At 37.2% G+C, this 16,602-nt stretch overlaps 1 protein-coding gene across 1 annotated transcript; it reads left to right on the forward strand.

The window, feature by feature from the left end:
• The first annotated feature begins 269 nt into the window (after positions 1 to 269).
• Positions 270 to 14,232, forward strand: LOC306876927 (tryptophan--tRNA ligase, mitochondrial-like). Its single transcript, XM_079428381.1, has 6 exons — positions 270 to 380; positions 7,680 to 7,937; positions 10,499 to 10,579; positions 11,155 to 11,237; positions 11,329 to 11,447; positions 13,602 to 14,232. The coding sequence occupies exons 1-6, from the start codon at positions 276 to 278 to the stop codon at positions 14,048 to 14,050; spliced, it is 1,095 nt and encodes a 364-aa protein (XP_079284507.1). The 5' UTR covers positions 270 to 275; the 3' UTR covers positions 14,051 to 14,232.
• The last annotated feature ends 2,370 nt before the right edge of the window (positions 14,233 to 16,602 follow it).

The raw sequence follows: 16,602 nt of genomic DNA on the forward strand, positions 1-16,602 counted from the left end.
ACTCAGAAGTAAAAATGTTGTTGTTGTTTATTTTCAATTTCTTCTGTGGTAGAATGGCAGCCTCAGGTACCATTCACTTCCTTTGAAGCCTATTGGGGGGAAAAAACTATTTTATTTGTTTATTTGAAATTCCTTAAAGGTCTTTTATGAGATTTTGCTATGGTACAAAATATTTTTGCAGAGGTAGCAATTTCATGGGTGGTTTTCCTGAGTGTGTGTTTTGGCCGTATGTCCCTTATTGGACACCGTACGCCTTTGTTTATGAATAAGCCAAGATGGCGCTCTCCATGAGGTGTAACGTGAAATCTGTCTTTCGTTTTATTCATAGGAGTAATTCCCACAGAAGGTTATTTAAAGCTGGAAAAGCGACGGGAACGGGGGTAAGATAGGTTCTCTTTTTTTTACCATTTTGTTATTTGCCAGTTTGGCAGCTTTACTGAGGATCTGTTACATGGATCACCTTCAGTGGAAACCTTCTGTAATGCATTGAAAGTATCCGACAGCTGTAATTCTCAATCCAAACACATTACAGTATTTTCAGATATAGGCTAATAGAGTGCAAATAATGGCGTTGTTTAAAAAGAGTCTTTGCAATTGCTTGTGATATTGTTGCGAGTGTATAGTTGTTAAAGCTTATTAATGTCAAGAATAGTTTGATGTTTGGTGGCAGTTTAATTTATTTAGCTGTAGCATGCAGTTAAGCATCTTGACGTGGTTATCTGTGAGGAAATTGGGTTCTGCTGTGCTATAGATTTGTAGCTTTAAAAGGGTGGTGGTATGTAGTGAGATAGATGTAATATGAACATTCAGCATTGCATCACACGAATTAATTGCATTTTAAAACATGTTCAGATAGAAAACAGTTTTAAAATAATTTTAAATTATAATAATATTTCTGATTATCTCATTTTATTCTCATTCTGTAGCAAACAACAGTGGAACTGTTTTAGACATGTTTTGCAATGGAGTTTGATGAGTTATAAGTTAATTAATTCCATATTATTCCAAAGATTACGGAAGTGTATTGCATTCACTTGAGGAAAAAAAAATCTACTCTGTTTTTGTCAAAAAAAAAAAAGTTTTTGCTCTGTTTTTCTGAATTAATGACTTAATTATCTCAGAATTACGAGATAATTTTTCATTAAAAAAAGTTTTTGCTCTGTTTTTCTGAATTAATTACTTAATTATCTTGTAATTCTGAGATAATTAAGTCGTTAATTCAGAAAAACAGAGCAAAAACTTTTTTTTTCTTTAAAAATTATCTCGTAATTCTGAGATAATTAACTCGTTAATTCAGAAAAACAAATTTGTCTTCCTTTTGCTGGATGTTCATCATGAAAGTAGCATTAATATTTTCATGTTAAATCATGAAAATCATAAAAGAAAAGAATAAAAATTTAGATGACATTTCTAACAGGACAGTCCTTGTATCTGTGGCTTGGCATGTGAGTTCTGGAGAATATGATTTTTAATCAGATTTTATTTTTGCTAAATAATATTTGTATGATTACTACACAACTAAGATTGCCTCACCTTTTATTAGAATATGCTTAAGCATTTGAGTTTTACTGTGTAGATATGTGATTTGCCAATAGACAGTAATGTTCTTGGAATATTTTAATGCTTATGGAAATGGGTAAGTGACAGAACATTTCCAGAACAACCTGTTATTATTATTATTATAACGATTTTATAAAAAAAATTTAACCTTTTATATTTGAATTATCTCGACCCTCATTGCAAAGCTCACCTGCTCATTCTTGCTCAATTAGCCGTGTCTCCCTGTTATAAACCATCCTAAAATGACATTATTTATAACAGCCATCACAGCCTTTTATACATATTGAAATTCCGGCTTTTAAAGTAAACCAGAGTATGTAAAGAAACTGTTAATTAACAGCGCAATTCCCTGAGTGTATGTAATGCTAACTGGACCTGAGCACAGTAAATTATAACTAGTGAGCCTTTTACAGAGCATGCGAAGCCCCCACTGCCTTGACTTGATTGACAACCCGGTTTTATTTGATGGCTTCAGCACACTTGCCGTGTAGGAATGTGCGTCCACCGCTGGCAGCCAGTCTCTGTTTTGTTAACTACAGGCAGTGTGTCGTTTGGGACTCTAAAGTGCAGAGTGCTGCGACTGTGGGAGTGAGGTTACAGAAAGACGTCAAAACCATCCCAGCAGTCCTTTATTACCAGCAACAACATTTGAAATGAGGTGTTGGTTTTCATTTGCTTTAATTTTCTCCAAATGTCAGGCACTGCATGCTAATCTGGACGTTCACAATGCTGCTAGGTGTGATGTACGTCAAAGCATAGAGCATATTTTTTTGGCAAAGAAAGGATTATGAAAAGGCATTTAGCTGCAGTGTGAAAAGATGAGCACAGATTTTTCTGTTCAAGTATAAATGAGAGGGAAATTTGACCAATGAAATCCATGCCTATAAATAAATATTATTTATGAAACGTGTCAAATAGTGGCAAGTGGATAAAATGAGCATGTTAGGTGCTTAGATTTTCTCACCACCAAAACCAGCGAGATTCAGCAACAAATGCAAAATAAATTCAGCATTAACCTTTCACTCTATGTTGAAAACTCTTGTTCTGTTTCTGGAGCTGTTGAAATACCGCTGTTGTGTAAGTGTTTTACGCAGTTGTTCAGACAATAAAACTCATGTCAGTTTTAAGCTTTTGTTTTCCGATCACATCCTGAAACTTCCCTGATTATCCTTCCATACGTTGCAGCATGAGGCAGCAGGATGCAGTGGGCCCTCGCTCCAAGCTGCGTTATAAAACATGACGCTCCCTATCCGGCCCTTAATCGTCTGTGGTCTTAATGGCTGATATCAGTCATCTCAGCCTCGTGTTGCACAAAAAGGAAACGGCTCTTAATTCTCCTTCAGGTCTAAATGCTCTAACTCTCATGTCAGCTAAAACCATTAAACCTATTCCCAGAGCTGCACGGAGAGGAAACTGTAGGAAAGCAGGCACATATGAGCCGGGCCTGATTGTATTTATTAATTAGACGATTTGTTTTGACATGTCAGCTAAGCACTTTATTTCACACTCCGCTGTGTAATTCGGTTCATCATTCTGAAGGATGAACGTAATATATGCTGAATAACTCCTCCAGACCCCTTAATCGCTCATAATTTTTTGGATAATTTAGTGTATTTTGGCTCTAAATTCCTGTAGAGTAATGCTGCGCTGTGAAAAATACTTTTTCAAGTTAATAATAATATTAAGATGATTTGAGCATGTTTTAGGAGAAAATATTATTTTGAATCTTTTCTATCTTTTAAATTTTGCATTTAATTCAATGTGTTTCTGAAATTTACTAGCAGTTTCTGAGTGAATATTGTTTTAAAGTAAATCATATCAAGCTTTTTTCAATGTGGAGGTTTGCACCATACCCTGTAGATTTACGGTTACCGAAAATCTGACGTAGTTAATTGTATTGCACCTACTATCTGGTATCGAGCTTCTGAGTTCTGCTCAAACCAACAGTCAGTACTGGAGGAAATTATAGGGAACAAGGAAAAAACTCTGGCTCCGGAGTTCCTGAGTGTTACCATAATTACACATTGATAAATTTATGAGGTGTGTGCAGGTTATTTCTACTTCGTTGTGACTTTTATATGTTTAATTTGTCATTAGTAGGCTAGCGCCTCCGTTTTTTTCCTGTCGAGGCTCAAAAGGGAAAAAAGCAGAAGTGGCTCTGTCCTTTATTTGCTTAGTGTAGTTTATATAGAGTGTCCAAATATCGCAATATAATCCATGCAAGACATTTATCATTCTGCGTGCCAGACGTTGGGTTTTGGTTTGAGACTAAGCATAACCTATCTTTTAATATGTAATGCGATCAGCAGCGGGAGGATTGTAGTGAAACAAAAGCGATTGGTCCTAAACAGTTCAGGGTTTGGGCTCTAAGCCGCAGTCCGTAGTGGAGCAGCTGTCCCGTCCTGGTTATTTTTGGAGCACGGTGCAGCCCTTTCTGCTGGGATCGCTGTTTTTGAAGGGACTCCAGCCCCATTAATCAGGCCAGGGACCCCACGGTGTGAGAGGGCCCCCAGCCCTGGCTCTTCACACTGCGTGTTTCTGTTCCTCTCCCTACGCTCTCCGCACAGTGTGAAGCGTAGAGGAACCTCATCAATCTCACCTGTCCGAAACGTCAACCACAGATTTAATCAAACGCTCCGTCTCCTGCCCCCCTACCACCTCCTGTACGTCGCCCTCCTCCCCACAAATACCTCTTCTTTTGCTCTGTCTCCTGCTCATTCTTTCACTGCTTTTTTGGCTTTGTTACTCACGCTTTCTCTAATGTGTTTTCCCCTCGAATCGGGTCTCGTCCCTGCTTTATTTTTGGCCATTCGCACTTTGCTTCAAGCCGAGTATGTTTCGGTACGGCAAAAACACACATTCCCAACCGTCTCGGGCAGGGGAAGGTGCATAAAATTATTTTCTGCTCTATATTTCACTAAAGCAGGGCTTTGTTGGTAGCCCAGCGGAGAGTGGCAGGATTAAGGCATGTGTTTCTGCTGTTCAGCGTGATGTCTGTTTTAATAGGGCGAGTGAGGCAATGCTGATAGACACCATAACAGTAGGTTCTGTGTGTCTGAAGCTTAGTGGGGGACAAATGGACTGGGGCGGGAGGGTCAGAGGTGCCGTTCAGAACTGGCCTCATGCTCCCTCTCTGATATCAGCTCCTGTGGAGAGCTTCTCCACATTTACTGAGCTGCTGATGCTTTCCTGCAGAACCATAAAGGGTGGTGAAAGGCAGTGTTGGAATTGGCATGCAAAGATGGGCGTCTCTGCCAGGATGTTCCAGGACTTCAGCTCTATAGGGTCCTTATCGTTGTGTACAGTACCGATTTTGAGTTTAAAGTGCTCAAATCAGAGAACTTTATTAAATCTGAATGGCCAGTTGTAATTACATGCTCATTGTGTCAGTCCCTTACCCAAATTTACATTGGACATCAAGTGGAGACCCCATGCTGTGCTTAAACGTGTAAATAGAAATGTCCCTTAAATGACACATTGACATTAATTCATTGTTATTTATTTAGTCTTTACATGGTTTGTGGGTGTCTGCCTAATTTAGCTGGCTTTTACCAAGTGACGGATAAAAGATATGTAGATTTTGATCAGATATACTTGACGTCAACAAAAAATATGAAAAGTGTTTTAGAAGCTGATAAGTTAATTATAGTAGTTGCATGTTATCATTTGCTTTTATCATTGTTTTTTTCTCTGCTCTATGTGACCCCATTTGAAAACCACTGGCTTAAAAAACATAATTTCTCACAACAAATCCTGTCTGAGCATGGCATTTTTCAAAATATAAGATATTGTTTTCACACATAATATGTTTGCAATGAAGGTTTAAGTGTTGTTAAGTGTTGTCTCATGGTAGCCTTGGAGCTGAATTTTACATAGCCTAGCTTCTGTTTTTCCATTACTGTATTGCAATATTATCACTTTGTTGATACAAAAGGGTCAATCCATCTCAAATGGTCAAATGACGGTTGCTTGACCTTTTTAAAGTTTTTAAAGTAAATTGAGCACCTCTTTTTATTTAAAGCACCTCTTGAGATGCAATGATCTGAAATCCTCTTGACCTCCATGTATTTAGTTGTTTCAAGACTTACTTACTCAATCCTACACCAACTGGAACACACACAGATAGTCTTACAATGAAATACTCCTACAAAGTGCCTATGAGTGTAAGAACAGGGATTGTAGATGTACTGTGTAACTCTATCAGCTTGTGCACACACACATGCGGTTTAATATCTACTCCATATGGTAGACCTGGAGGGATTTTTTTTGCTACTTTGCTGCACTGTGGTACAACAGTGTTGCGTTTGTCAGTGTACAAAAAATGAGGAGAGAAGTTGCTTCTCCTGTCAGGTGTCATCAAGGGGTAGTTTGTGCTGGTGGGACAACTGAGGAGAACGAGCAAGTCCCAGTGAATCGGAGTAAAACGAAAACTGAGCAATTAATGCAGATGAGAATGGAAGAGTGTTGTATGTCATTATTTAATTAGTAAAATAAAGGATTTTATTTAACTTTATACATTAACATGGATGCTGTCTAACATCTGTGTGTGACATAAGCATCGCTTATTCTTGACACATTTGCTTTCACAATTTAGAACCTCAAGGCTTGTTTATTTGAGATTTATTTTATGTAATCAAATTTAGATTTGAAAACATAGGCCTTTTCATTTGACTTTAGACTAAATAAGGAAGTAAAAAAGGTGCTTGTAGTTTTTGTATTATTTTTTTATGGCATCAACACTGCGAAATAAGCCCTCATATGTATATACACCGAACATATAAATTAAATATATAAAGATTTAGGATTTACTGTATTATGTAACTGATTAGAAAATGTCCCTATCAATGTTAAAACCATAGCTACACTCTAATAAATAATGAAGAATGACATTGAAATGGGCATTTCTAAGGTTACTATGTAATCATCAATCACGCCAGCCGTCAAAAAAATTGATATTAAAAATCTGATTTTTCAGACATTCCTTCTTGTCGGTAGATGGGAGGTGCGATAGGTTGATTATTCCTTCGGTAGTTGGGCCTAGTGTTGTTTCAGCTTATGTGTGATTGTCTCAAATGACACCATTACCATGTCTGGATGGTTAATGATCGGCCGGAGGGGAAGAGGGGAACAACGCAAGGTGAGAACACACATGAACCAGGCTTCGTTCTGCCCCAAATCACTTCTGACACCTCAGAGAGGCCCTGTGCATTCGGGCCACTACACTGCAATTACTCACCCAGTAATGGCATAAATAGCCTGCTCCTTTCCTATAACTAGCTAATGACTTTGGATCAGTGATTCTATTCCCCTGGTTATAGGCTTCCCTGAAGCCAGACTGATTTCAGATCAGCCATAGATTTTAGATTGTATATGGGCCCCAAAGTAAGTCACCTCATACATACCCATGCAGGTGTTCATGGCTCTTTTCATGTAAGTGTGTTTTCCCCATTTTTTTTATGTTTTTATGCTGCAAAGTTAACCTTTTTTATGAAGTGCAAAGATTATTTGGCAGTTGTAGTAAGTTGTTTGGAAGTTGACGTATGGAAATTTGGAAGTTTTAAATCTGAAGTTTAGAAGTTTTCCATCTGAAGTCTCGGCCTGCTAGTAACACAATATTTGTCCAGAAATCAGCGGGCGTGAATCTCTCTTTTATTTTTTATAAAGCCTAAGGAGTAGTGGGCTTCCTTCTCAGTCCAAACATTTAAAAATGACCCCTTTGTTTTATTCTTCCCAATCTTTAATATACTTTATAGGTTTATAGCAGTGCACTGCTTTCTTCTGTTGCTGTTTTGGGCAAGACCACTACTGTGATTGTTATTCCACGACTGTATCGCTCTTAAAAGCTGCTATTGGCTGGCTGTGAACTGTGGAGTGTTTTCATTGGCTAAGGAGAAGTTCCGCTCTAGCACTCTCTCACCCAGTAGGGTGCTCTGTTAGTGTGAAACGTGTCTTGGATTTATCGCTTTGATAACATACATAAAACTGTGTAGGGCGTCTCCTTTCTGGCTGTATGCACACCACCAACTTACTTTGCCTTCACTTTTATGCCCTCCTTTGTTTGAATGTTCGTCTTTCTTTTTAAAAGGTTTTGTCTCAAACCTTTCTCTTTTTCTTTACAGAGCCTCCCTAAAGCACAGGTGTTCTCAGGAATCCAGCCCACAGGTGTTCCTCATTTGGGGAATTATCTGGGAGCTCTAGAGAGCTGGGTGGCCCTGCAGGACGAGTACAGTACAGTCATGTACAGCATCGTAGACCTTCATTCCATCACCCAGCCTCAGGACCCTCAAATGCTCCGAGAAAACATCCTGGACATGGCCGCCAGTCTGTTGGCCTGTGGCATAGACCCGACTCGCTCCATCCTTTTCCAGCAGTCTCAAGTGAGTTCTGCTTTGAAGACTTTTTTGAAGTATGCAACATGTATTAAATCACCTTAATTAAGGATTATTTACACAAATATTAATATTTAGTCATCATTTACTTACACTCATGTTGTTCCAAACCTGTATGACCTTCTTTCTTCTGCTGAACTCATAAAAAAATATTTTAATGAACTGTTTTTGGTCACACAATGAAAGTCAATGGGGTCCAAATCAACACTTTCATTGTGAGCACAAAACAAATCTCTTTTTTTTGTCTTCCACATCAGAAAAAGAGTAATGCAGGTTTAGGATGACATGAGGGTGAGTAAATGGTGAATGTTCATTTTGGGTTTCATTTTGAATTTTCATTTTGGGTTGGGTTGAGCTATCCCAAAATGCTATTAGTATTATAGTTTTTAAAGTGTGCACATCTTTATTCAACCTTTCTGCCAAAAAAATGTCGAAGGCACCTTTCAAATAACTTCAAAAGTCTCATTCTAAATAGGCGACAGTACTAAACTACTAAACTACTGGCAGTAAGCTAAAACATATTTTCCATTGCCAAATATTTATTTAATGGAGGCTAGCTTTAAATGCTTATTTTACCAAACCGAATCCTATCTCTACAAATTCTCAGGATGGGGAAACCACACAGATGCGTTTTCACGGTTCACTTCAAATCAACCACATGAAGCAGAAAGAGGAGGATAATAATAGATTTTACTGTACGCAGCAAATCGCTAGCTGTCCAGCACATTTTCTCTCGAATTGAGCAACTTTTGAAGGCTAACTATAATAAGTGTGGACATGTTCTTCCTCTCAGCCACCTGATATGCTTTCAACTGTGTGTGTTTGTGTGTGTTGTGCAGCAGAGTGCAAGCGTGTCAGAATTTTGTGTGTTTTCTCACTGAAACTTTACAGGGAGCATGTGAAAACCTACACACACGCATACATAAACTCCCCTGATTTTATTCCATTTTAACTTCATGCCACATATCTTGGCAGGACTGAAGACCTCCCATCGAACATATGAGCTCAAGACTGTTCCACATGTGAAAATAATACCCTGGCCCAAGGAAAACACTTGACTTCATTGAAAAAATGGTGAAAAGCTAAAATCAATCGGATCTTAAGTATAGTGCTTTGTGTTATAACTGTATGTGTGTTTGAGACGTATTGCACTAGAAACCCTTTTGCCAGAATAACATCCACACAACAGAGATTTATACTTACGTTTCTGGCAGACTCGCGTAATTGAACTCTGCATAAATCTAAACAAATATGACCCTTTTTCACACTTCGGACTCCCTTTAAATTTCACGAATGTATCTGAGGAATAATCAGTTTAGATGTAATGCTCTATTGTTTCACTTACTATTTCTGTGTCTCAGTTGATTGCACAAATCTGACATATGAAGTCATCTAAGATATCCACCACCACTATATCAGATTTTCTGTGATCCTTCAGTCATCTTCATATCCGCTGTCTTACCCTCAAATGTAGATTAGCTAGATGTAATAAATATCTCTTTCAGCGCTGTGCCATAAAATCACGTTTTATGTTCGTTCCTCTCTGGGTTTACGTCAGATGCCTCAGAATCCTTTTGTGAGTATGAGAGATGCTGTGTCGCCAGCACTCATAAAGTTTAATTTTCTGAAGCAGAACGATTTAGAGGAGTGTTTTTCTTTTGAGTGTGTCTGTGTGTGTGCACACTCTATGCAGATTTCACAATGCCGATCAAATGAGCTCTTTCGCATGATTTTGTAACAAGAGAAGGACTAGTTTGAGCAGTTGTGATAAAGTATGGATGTAGAAAGGCCTTCATACTGTGCCACATTGGGAGGTGAGGAATATCTTGTTCTCTTCACTGCCACACAGGGGCGCTACGAAGCTGCCTTTGATGCCTGTTAAGTGCTGTCACTCTGCATATCAAGAGTAATGATAATTTGATAGCATGATGGTAATCTATATGTGTCCACAATAAAAAGAGAAACAATATTTTAGTTTTTTAATGGCGTGCCAAGTACTTTTTGACTTTTTTTTTTAAAGTTTAAATTTAATGACTCGAAAAATGTGGTGTAGCTATAATGTAAAAAGTAATAGCATATTTATATACATCTTTCATTACTCTCAAAATTAAAAAGGTATTTAATAGACTTCTCAAGGTAAACGTTGTTTTTGCAATTATCACAAATTATTCATTCCGAGTTTCACTGAATTGTACAATCATGAAAACATCAAATTATCTAAAGAAATATTAATCTTGACACATTTATGAAGGTATCCAGGGGTTTGCATATTCCCATGTTTCTGTATGTGTGTTGCACCAAATTTAATTTATCGGACAAAGGATTTTCTAATTATTTGTTAATTTGTTAAAGATTCCATCAAAATTAATTTTAAATTCAGGAATTAAAAACATACTCGTCATAGATGATGTGTGTTCAAGGCATTGTGTGTATTAACTGTACCCTTAATATATTTCTGAATAAATTAATTGATAAATGAAATGAGAAATGAGCACCATTACATTTTTTTTTTTTTTTTCTGAAAATGTAATCATATAATTGCTCTGCAGGTCTCAGAACATGCTGAGCTCTCATGGATCCTAGGCTGCCTTACCAGCATGCCCCGTTTACGGCACCTGCCTCAATGGAAGGTAATTACAGAACATTTGTTTTTGCTGAGTTTTATCTGCTCATGAGAGTATATTAAATAAGAAGACCCATGATATATTAGAGCCCTCTAGAAGATGGTAACATGCCAGTCTAAATGCTCAGGCCTCCCTCCTTTGTTTGCTGTCCATGTGGCACGGCGACAGGCTTTTCCTGTGCTGGTCATGAGGGCGGGCAGACCTGGCAGGGAGAGACAGGGCTTGATAATGACTGTGATTCACCCAGAGAGGACAACCCTTTTATATTGCTGCTGACGGAGAGCTCAGCCAGAAGCCTCCCACCGCTGCAGGGAAAACACCTAGCTGTTTACTCAACAGCTGAGTGCATGTGAAACGTGGCGGAAAGTGGCCTTTTGGACACTGTCTGTGTGCATTAATGTGGCAAAACTCCTTCATTCAGCCGATGTGGGAAACTGAGAAAGGGCTTGGTGTTAGACTTCATTGTAATAAGAAAACAAATAGACTTCTGCAGCCAGATGTAATGAAAGGTGCTTCAGATTTATTTCAAAATTTCCTCTCCGTCCGTCCAGCGTTAAATCCTCCGTTTCTTTTCCTTACAGATGAAGAGCAGGCAGAAGAATGAAGGCAGCGTGGGGCTTTATACTTACCCAGTGTTACAAGCAGCAGACATTCTGCTCTACAAGTACGAGCGGCTGTGCTCTTTGTGTGTTTTATCCTTAGCGCGGTTATTCCCAGCTTTGTGTTTGAGAGAGAGTGATGTTATTGTTGTGCAGATCCACACATGTGCCAGTAGGGGAGGACCAGATCCAGCATTTGGAGCTTGCCCAGGACTTGGCCCGCATCTTTAACAACCAGTATGGAGAGTTCTTCCCAGAGCCTCATGCCCTGCTCAGTATGTTTGGGAGTTTTCATTTTTACCTCATGACATTAACTTCCCGTTTTAATCAGCCTGTTTTTCTCATAAAGATTCACCTGAGCACAAACCCTGAAAAGTGGAAAAGTAAGACAAATTACTCTGTGTCATTCAGCGAACACACAAATGAGTCAGTGCTCTCAAGTGTCTTCTCCAGCTCCCTGCTTTCCTCGCTGTATGGTACACACACGCACAGCATACCCTTGCACAAAAAGTTGTGCGCACACATGGTTGGCATGTTGAATTGTCAGTTTGAGCTTCACTCTTTCATTCACTGTAATTATCGCCATCATAAAAGCACAGCATGAAACCAGTCATGTGTGCGATGGCGCTTTGATTAAAGGAGTGTTCTCTTCCTCCTCTATTGAGTGACGGGGTGATAATGTATTTGGGGGGTTTCCCTATAGTGACTTCACAAAGGACCGGTTCGCATTGCTCTTCTTACATGTGAAGGAAGACTGTGCCTGCATCCCAGAGCCAAAGCTAAAGAAGCCAAACAATATCTATTGCCCTGAAACCAAATCAAAGATCTGACCGTTAGAGCCCATCTGTGTTGTGATTCCACAAAGAAATAATATTTACACCACCCAGTTGCTTTCCTGAGATTCTTCATTTCAATCTGATTAGTGTGCAACCAGTGGTCGCTATATGTAATGCTAATTTACTGAAATGTATCTTATAAAAAGTGGAAAATTGTATCCTATGATTACTTTTGTATTGAAATGGTTAGGCAGTATTGTAAAGGAAGCTTTCAAAGAAATTGATATTAAATAGCATGTTTCCTGCACTGCTTTTTGGCAGTGGTAGAAAGGAGCCGGTTCATTTCGTGAACAGTTAAAAAAGAAAAGAAAAAAAAAAAGACACATTCTTTACTGAACTAAATCTATCTGCCATGGTGCACACACGAGGAGGAAACGGGAACGCGCAGACGAGGACGTAAACTCAAATAATAGTCTTCAATGTAGACATCAGGACAAGACATGGCAGGACAAGGCAAGGCTTACAGACTTGAAACACCAGGGATAACGAGTAGACCAGACCAAATCAAACTGAACAGACAGGACTATAAATACACGGGTAAATCATAGACAATTAGACAAACATGGCTGGACAAGAATTAACTAATGATTACATTTAACAAGGACAGGAAACAAACCAAAAAAGAACACAAGAGGCAGGAACACATGACACATACAACAGAGGACTGACACTATCAGAGAGGTTACCGATTCAACATTTGACTCCTATTTTGTGTCAGTAATTTACTGGTATTAATATGCCATATTATATTGTATAGTTTTTGTGGGATGCTTATGCTCATCAAGGCTGCATTTATTTGTTCAAAAATACAGTGACATTTTACTATTTAAAATAACTGTTTTCTATTTTAATATATTTTAAAATGTAATTTATTCCTGTGTTGGAAAAGTGGAATTTTCAACAATCATTATTCTAGTCTTCAGTGTCACATGATCATTTGGATATTATTATATTATTCTTTATTATTCTTCACCTCTTTAATTATCATTCTTATATCAATGCTTGAAACAGATGTGCTGCTTAATATTTTTGTGGAAACGGTGATATTTTTTTTCTTTTGAATTTTCTAAACAGCATTTATTTGAAATAGAAATCTTTTGAAACATTGTAAAACTCTTTACTGTCACTTTTGATCAGTTTAAATATCCTTGTTGAGTAAAACTATTATTTTAAAATTTTATCTATATGGCCCTGAACCACAAAACCAATCATAAGTAGCACGGGTGTATTTGTAGCAATAGCCAAAAATACATTGTATGGGTCAAAATGATTGATTTTCCTTTTATGCCAAAAATCATTAGGATGTTAAGTAAAGATCATGTTCCATGAAGATATTTTGTAAATTGACTTATGTTTTTGCTCCCTCAGATTCCAGATTTTCAAATAGTTGTATCTCGGCCAAATATTGTCATATCCAGGGTCACACATAGTTAACTATTACCTGTATATAAATATATATAATATTATAATTATATATTTTATTATATTATAGTTAACTATTGACTATTATAATGGAAGTGAATAGGAAACTATAGGAAATATTCACTCAGCGCAGATGACATTTTTTAACTTTTCCTGCTTTTTAACTCTCAGGTGGCACTCGAAAGGTGAAATCTCTGAGGGATCCATCTTCTAAGATGTCCAAGTCAGACCCCCAAAAGTTAGCTACAGTCTTCCTGACCGATACGCCTGATGACATTGTGCTTAAGATTCGCAGAGCTGTGACTGACTTCACTTCTGAAGTGACTTATGAGCCTGAGAGTCGGCCTGGTGTATCAAACCTTGTCTCCATGCACGCATCTGTGTCTGGACAGAACGTGGAGGAGGTGGTCAGGCTGGCTGAAGGTATGGACACTGGACAATACAAGAATGTGGTGGCCGAGGCTATTGTACAGAAACTGCAACCTATTCGGCTGGAGATCCAAAGACTGAGGGCCGACAGAGGCCATCTTGAGAGTCTGTTAGCCAAAGGAGCAGAGAAAGCTCGCAGCCTCGCAGCTCCCGTGATGACTGAAGTCAGAAAACTGGTGGGCTTCTGTTAAGGATTTATAAACTGTGAAATGCAATGAACTCTTCTTTGTCTGTTAGATTCGTTCAGTTTACTAGTGAAAACTTTTGGCAAGTAAATTACACCACTGTCACAGATTACCCATATCTGTTTTGTGTGCTGTCGTCTTGTATTTTTGTCCATTTTTTATTTAAGCAAATAAATTATTTTATTTTTATTTATTGTCGTATGAATAACATTAGTTCAAAATCCTTTTAAATCTCACACGTGCCTCAAAAAACACATGCTGTGCAGGAGGTGGCAAGATTATCTGTCCATTAGGCAAAGTAAAATTATAGGCAGGGCAACTAAATTCCATGCATTACCAGAATTTTGAGTTGATGCACTTCTAATTAGTCTAATTATGTTACACAAGACTTTATACCCATTTATCCCTGAAAACAACAAAAAAGGAATGCAACATATAAATACACTTAATATGCTCCTGTCTACCTTTTAAAGAAAAAAAGTAGTGTATTACGGAAAATTCTCGAAAAAAATTAATAAAATAAAAGCCTATATAACTAAAATCTAAAATATACACAGCCCAGAACTGATTTGTTATATAAATAAAATAATGAGTTATGCATGTAATTTTCAATTGGAAAGAATTTCAAATCCTTCATCTGACGTCTTTCATATATTCACTTAAAAAAATAACATTTCCTGCTTTATGACTTCAGCTTTATAAACTTCTTTTCTCTGAAATAATTCTAAAAGATGTCATCATAAATCATGAAATGAGAAAACATAATTAACTCTACCTGCATTTTCTCTGATTCTTTGATATATGGGAGGATTAGATGGGAAGTTTATTCGTTCCATGGAGCAATTAGTGATCAGTCCAGCAAAATGAATCGTTTGTTTAGAGCAGCTTTTTTTGCTCTCTGTAATGTATGCTGACGGGATGGCGAGGAGCAGTCACTTGTTATTTGACAGTATTTCACGTTGCTCTTCGCTTTGATGTGCCATTCATTTTCGCCTTGTTCCAATCCGCTATTTTTAGCAGATGAGGCTTGTCCCGTTGGTATAGACTCCATATGTGCTGCAAAATAGAAACAGATTAATAGCATAAGTGCAAGCATGCTTACATGGCAATATTAAATTACGGGAGAAAAATAATGAGCAAAATGATACCAAAACGTGTCATTTACTAGGTGTTCTATCACAACAATCCATGTGCTGCTATGCAAGCGATGCGCGGTCAAGTGTGTGTTCAGTTAGTTGAGTAATGGCTCATGTGATGTGAATGTTATGAGCCCTTGAACTCTTTTTCTGAGGGCAGGGGTCAGCCTTTTTTTCTCTAATTAAGCGTTAATAATCATCAAAATATACTACATTTAGCGACGAATCAATGGAACTGCTGTCAAACCGACTTAGCCTAATTAATATTTCCTTGGGAAAAGGATCTCGTGTGTTTGGGAAACGTTAATTCCAGCGAGAGTAAAGCAGAGTCCGTCTAATGAGACCATACGTATAGTTAGCAAAAATAAAATAAAGTTTATTAAATATTTATTTTTTGATGAGGCATTCAAAACAGTATAGGCTTACTGCGTGTAAGCAAACAATTTTATCCACACTTTATTTGGGCTAATTAAGAGCATCTTCACTAATAAAACCGTAAACAATTAAATAACCTAGTTATGGAAAAGGAAAATATTCAGTTTTCAGAATAACGCACGATAAGAACTATTCTCCAACCGAAACCTATTAAAATCACTCTGGAGATATAATAGCAATCATTGAAAACAAAAAAATTAAAAAGGTTTTGAATACCGTTTCGAAGGGAAATCAGGATTTCACAGATAAAACGGGTTAAACTTAAGTAAGCTGCAGAGTAAATCAGCTCATTAGTAAATGACATGTGGGTACAGTGCTGCATGCCTTTTCATAGCCAATTCAACGACGTATTTGATCAATGAAATAAATTAATTAAATTAAAATAATAAAATGCAATTAAAATAAAGTAATAAAAGATAAATATCTAAATCACTAACAGGAAAAACCTCAAACAGGGTTTATATTCTACTTTAATAGGGGGATGTCCCACTATGAATTTCTGCATTATACATCATGCTAAGGAATCAAAGCCTAAACACTGAAAGTCTTTTTGTAAGTTTCTTTATAGTACATTTATATTAGGCCTGCATTTCTTCTAAATTTATTTATAATTTCTCTAGTTTTTCGTGTTTTACTTTTGAAATCATATTTTTAAATAATTATTAACGTTATTAAATAGGCTATTTATTGACTTGTTTCTAATGCTGAATGTGCTTTTATTCAATCGGCCTTACAGTTTACTATTTTGTCGTTATTTTATTGTGTTTTATTATTTTGCTATTTGCCGGAAATTAAAATGTAATTATTGCTCGTTATTTTGTTCTACACAATAAGCAAAACATTATATATGCTAAATATTAATCCATTTAGCATAGTCATTGTTTGAGCACTTACCAATTTTAGTAGCCTATTTAATATCAATATAGTAATATGCTGTTAATTGTTTGGTAACAATCTTGATTAAAAAGCATCAAACAATTAGCATTG

Source organism: Barbus barbus (genome assembly GCF_936440315.1).
Source record: "Barbus barbus genome assembly, chromosome: 11".
NCBI lineage: Eukaryota > Metazoa > Chordata > Actinopteri > Cypriniformes > Cyprinidae > Barbus > Barbus barbus.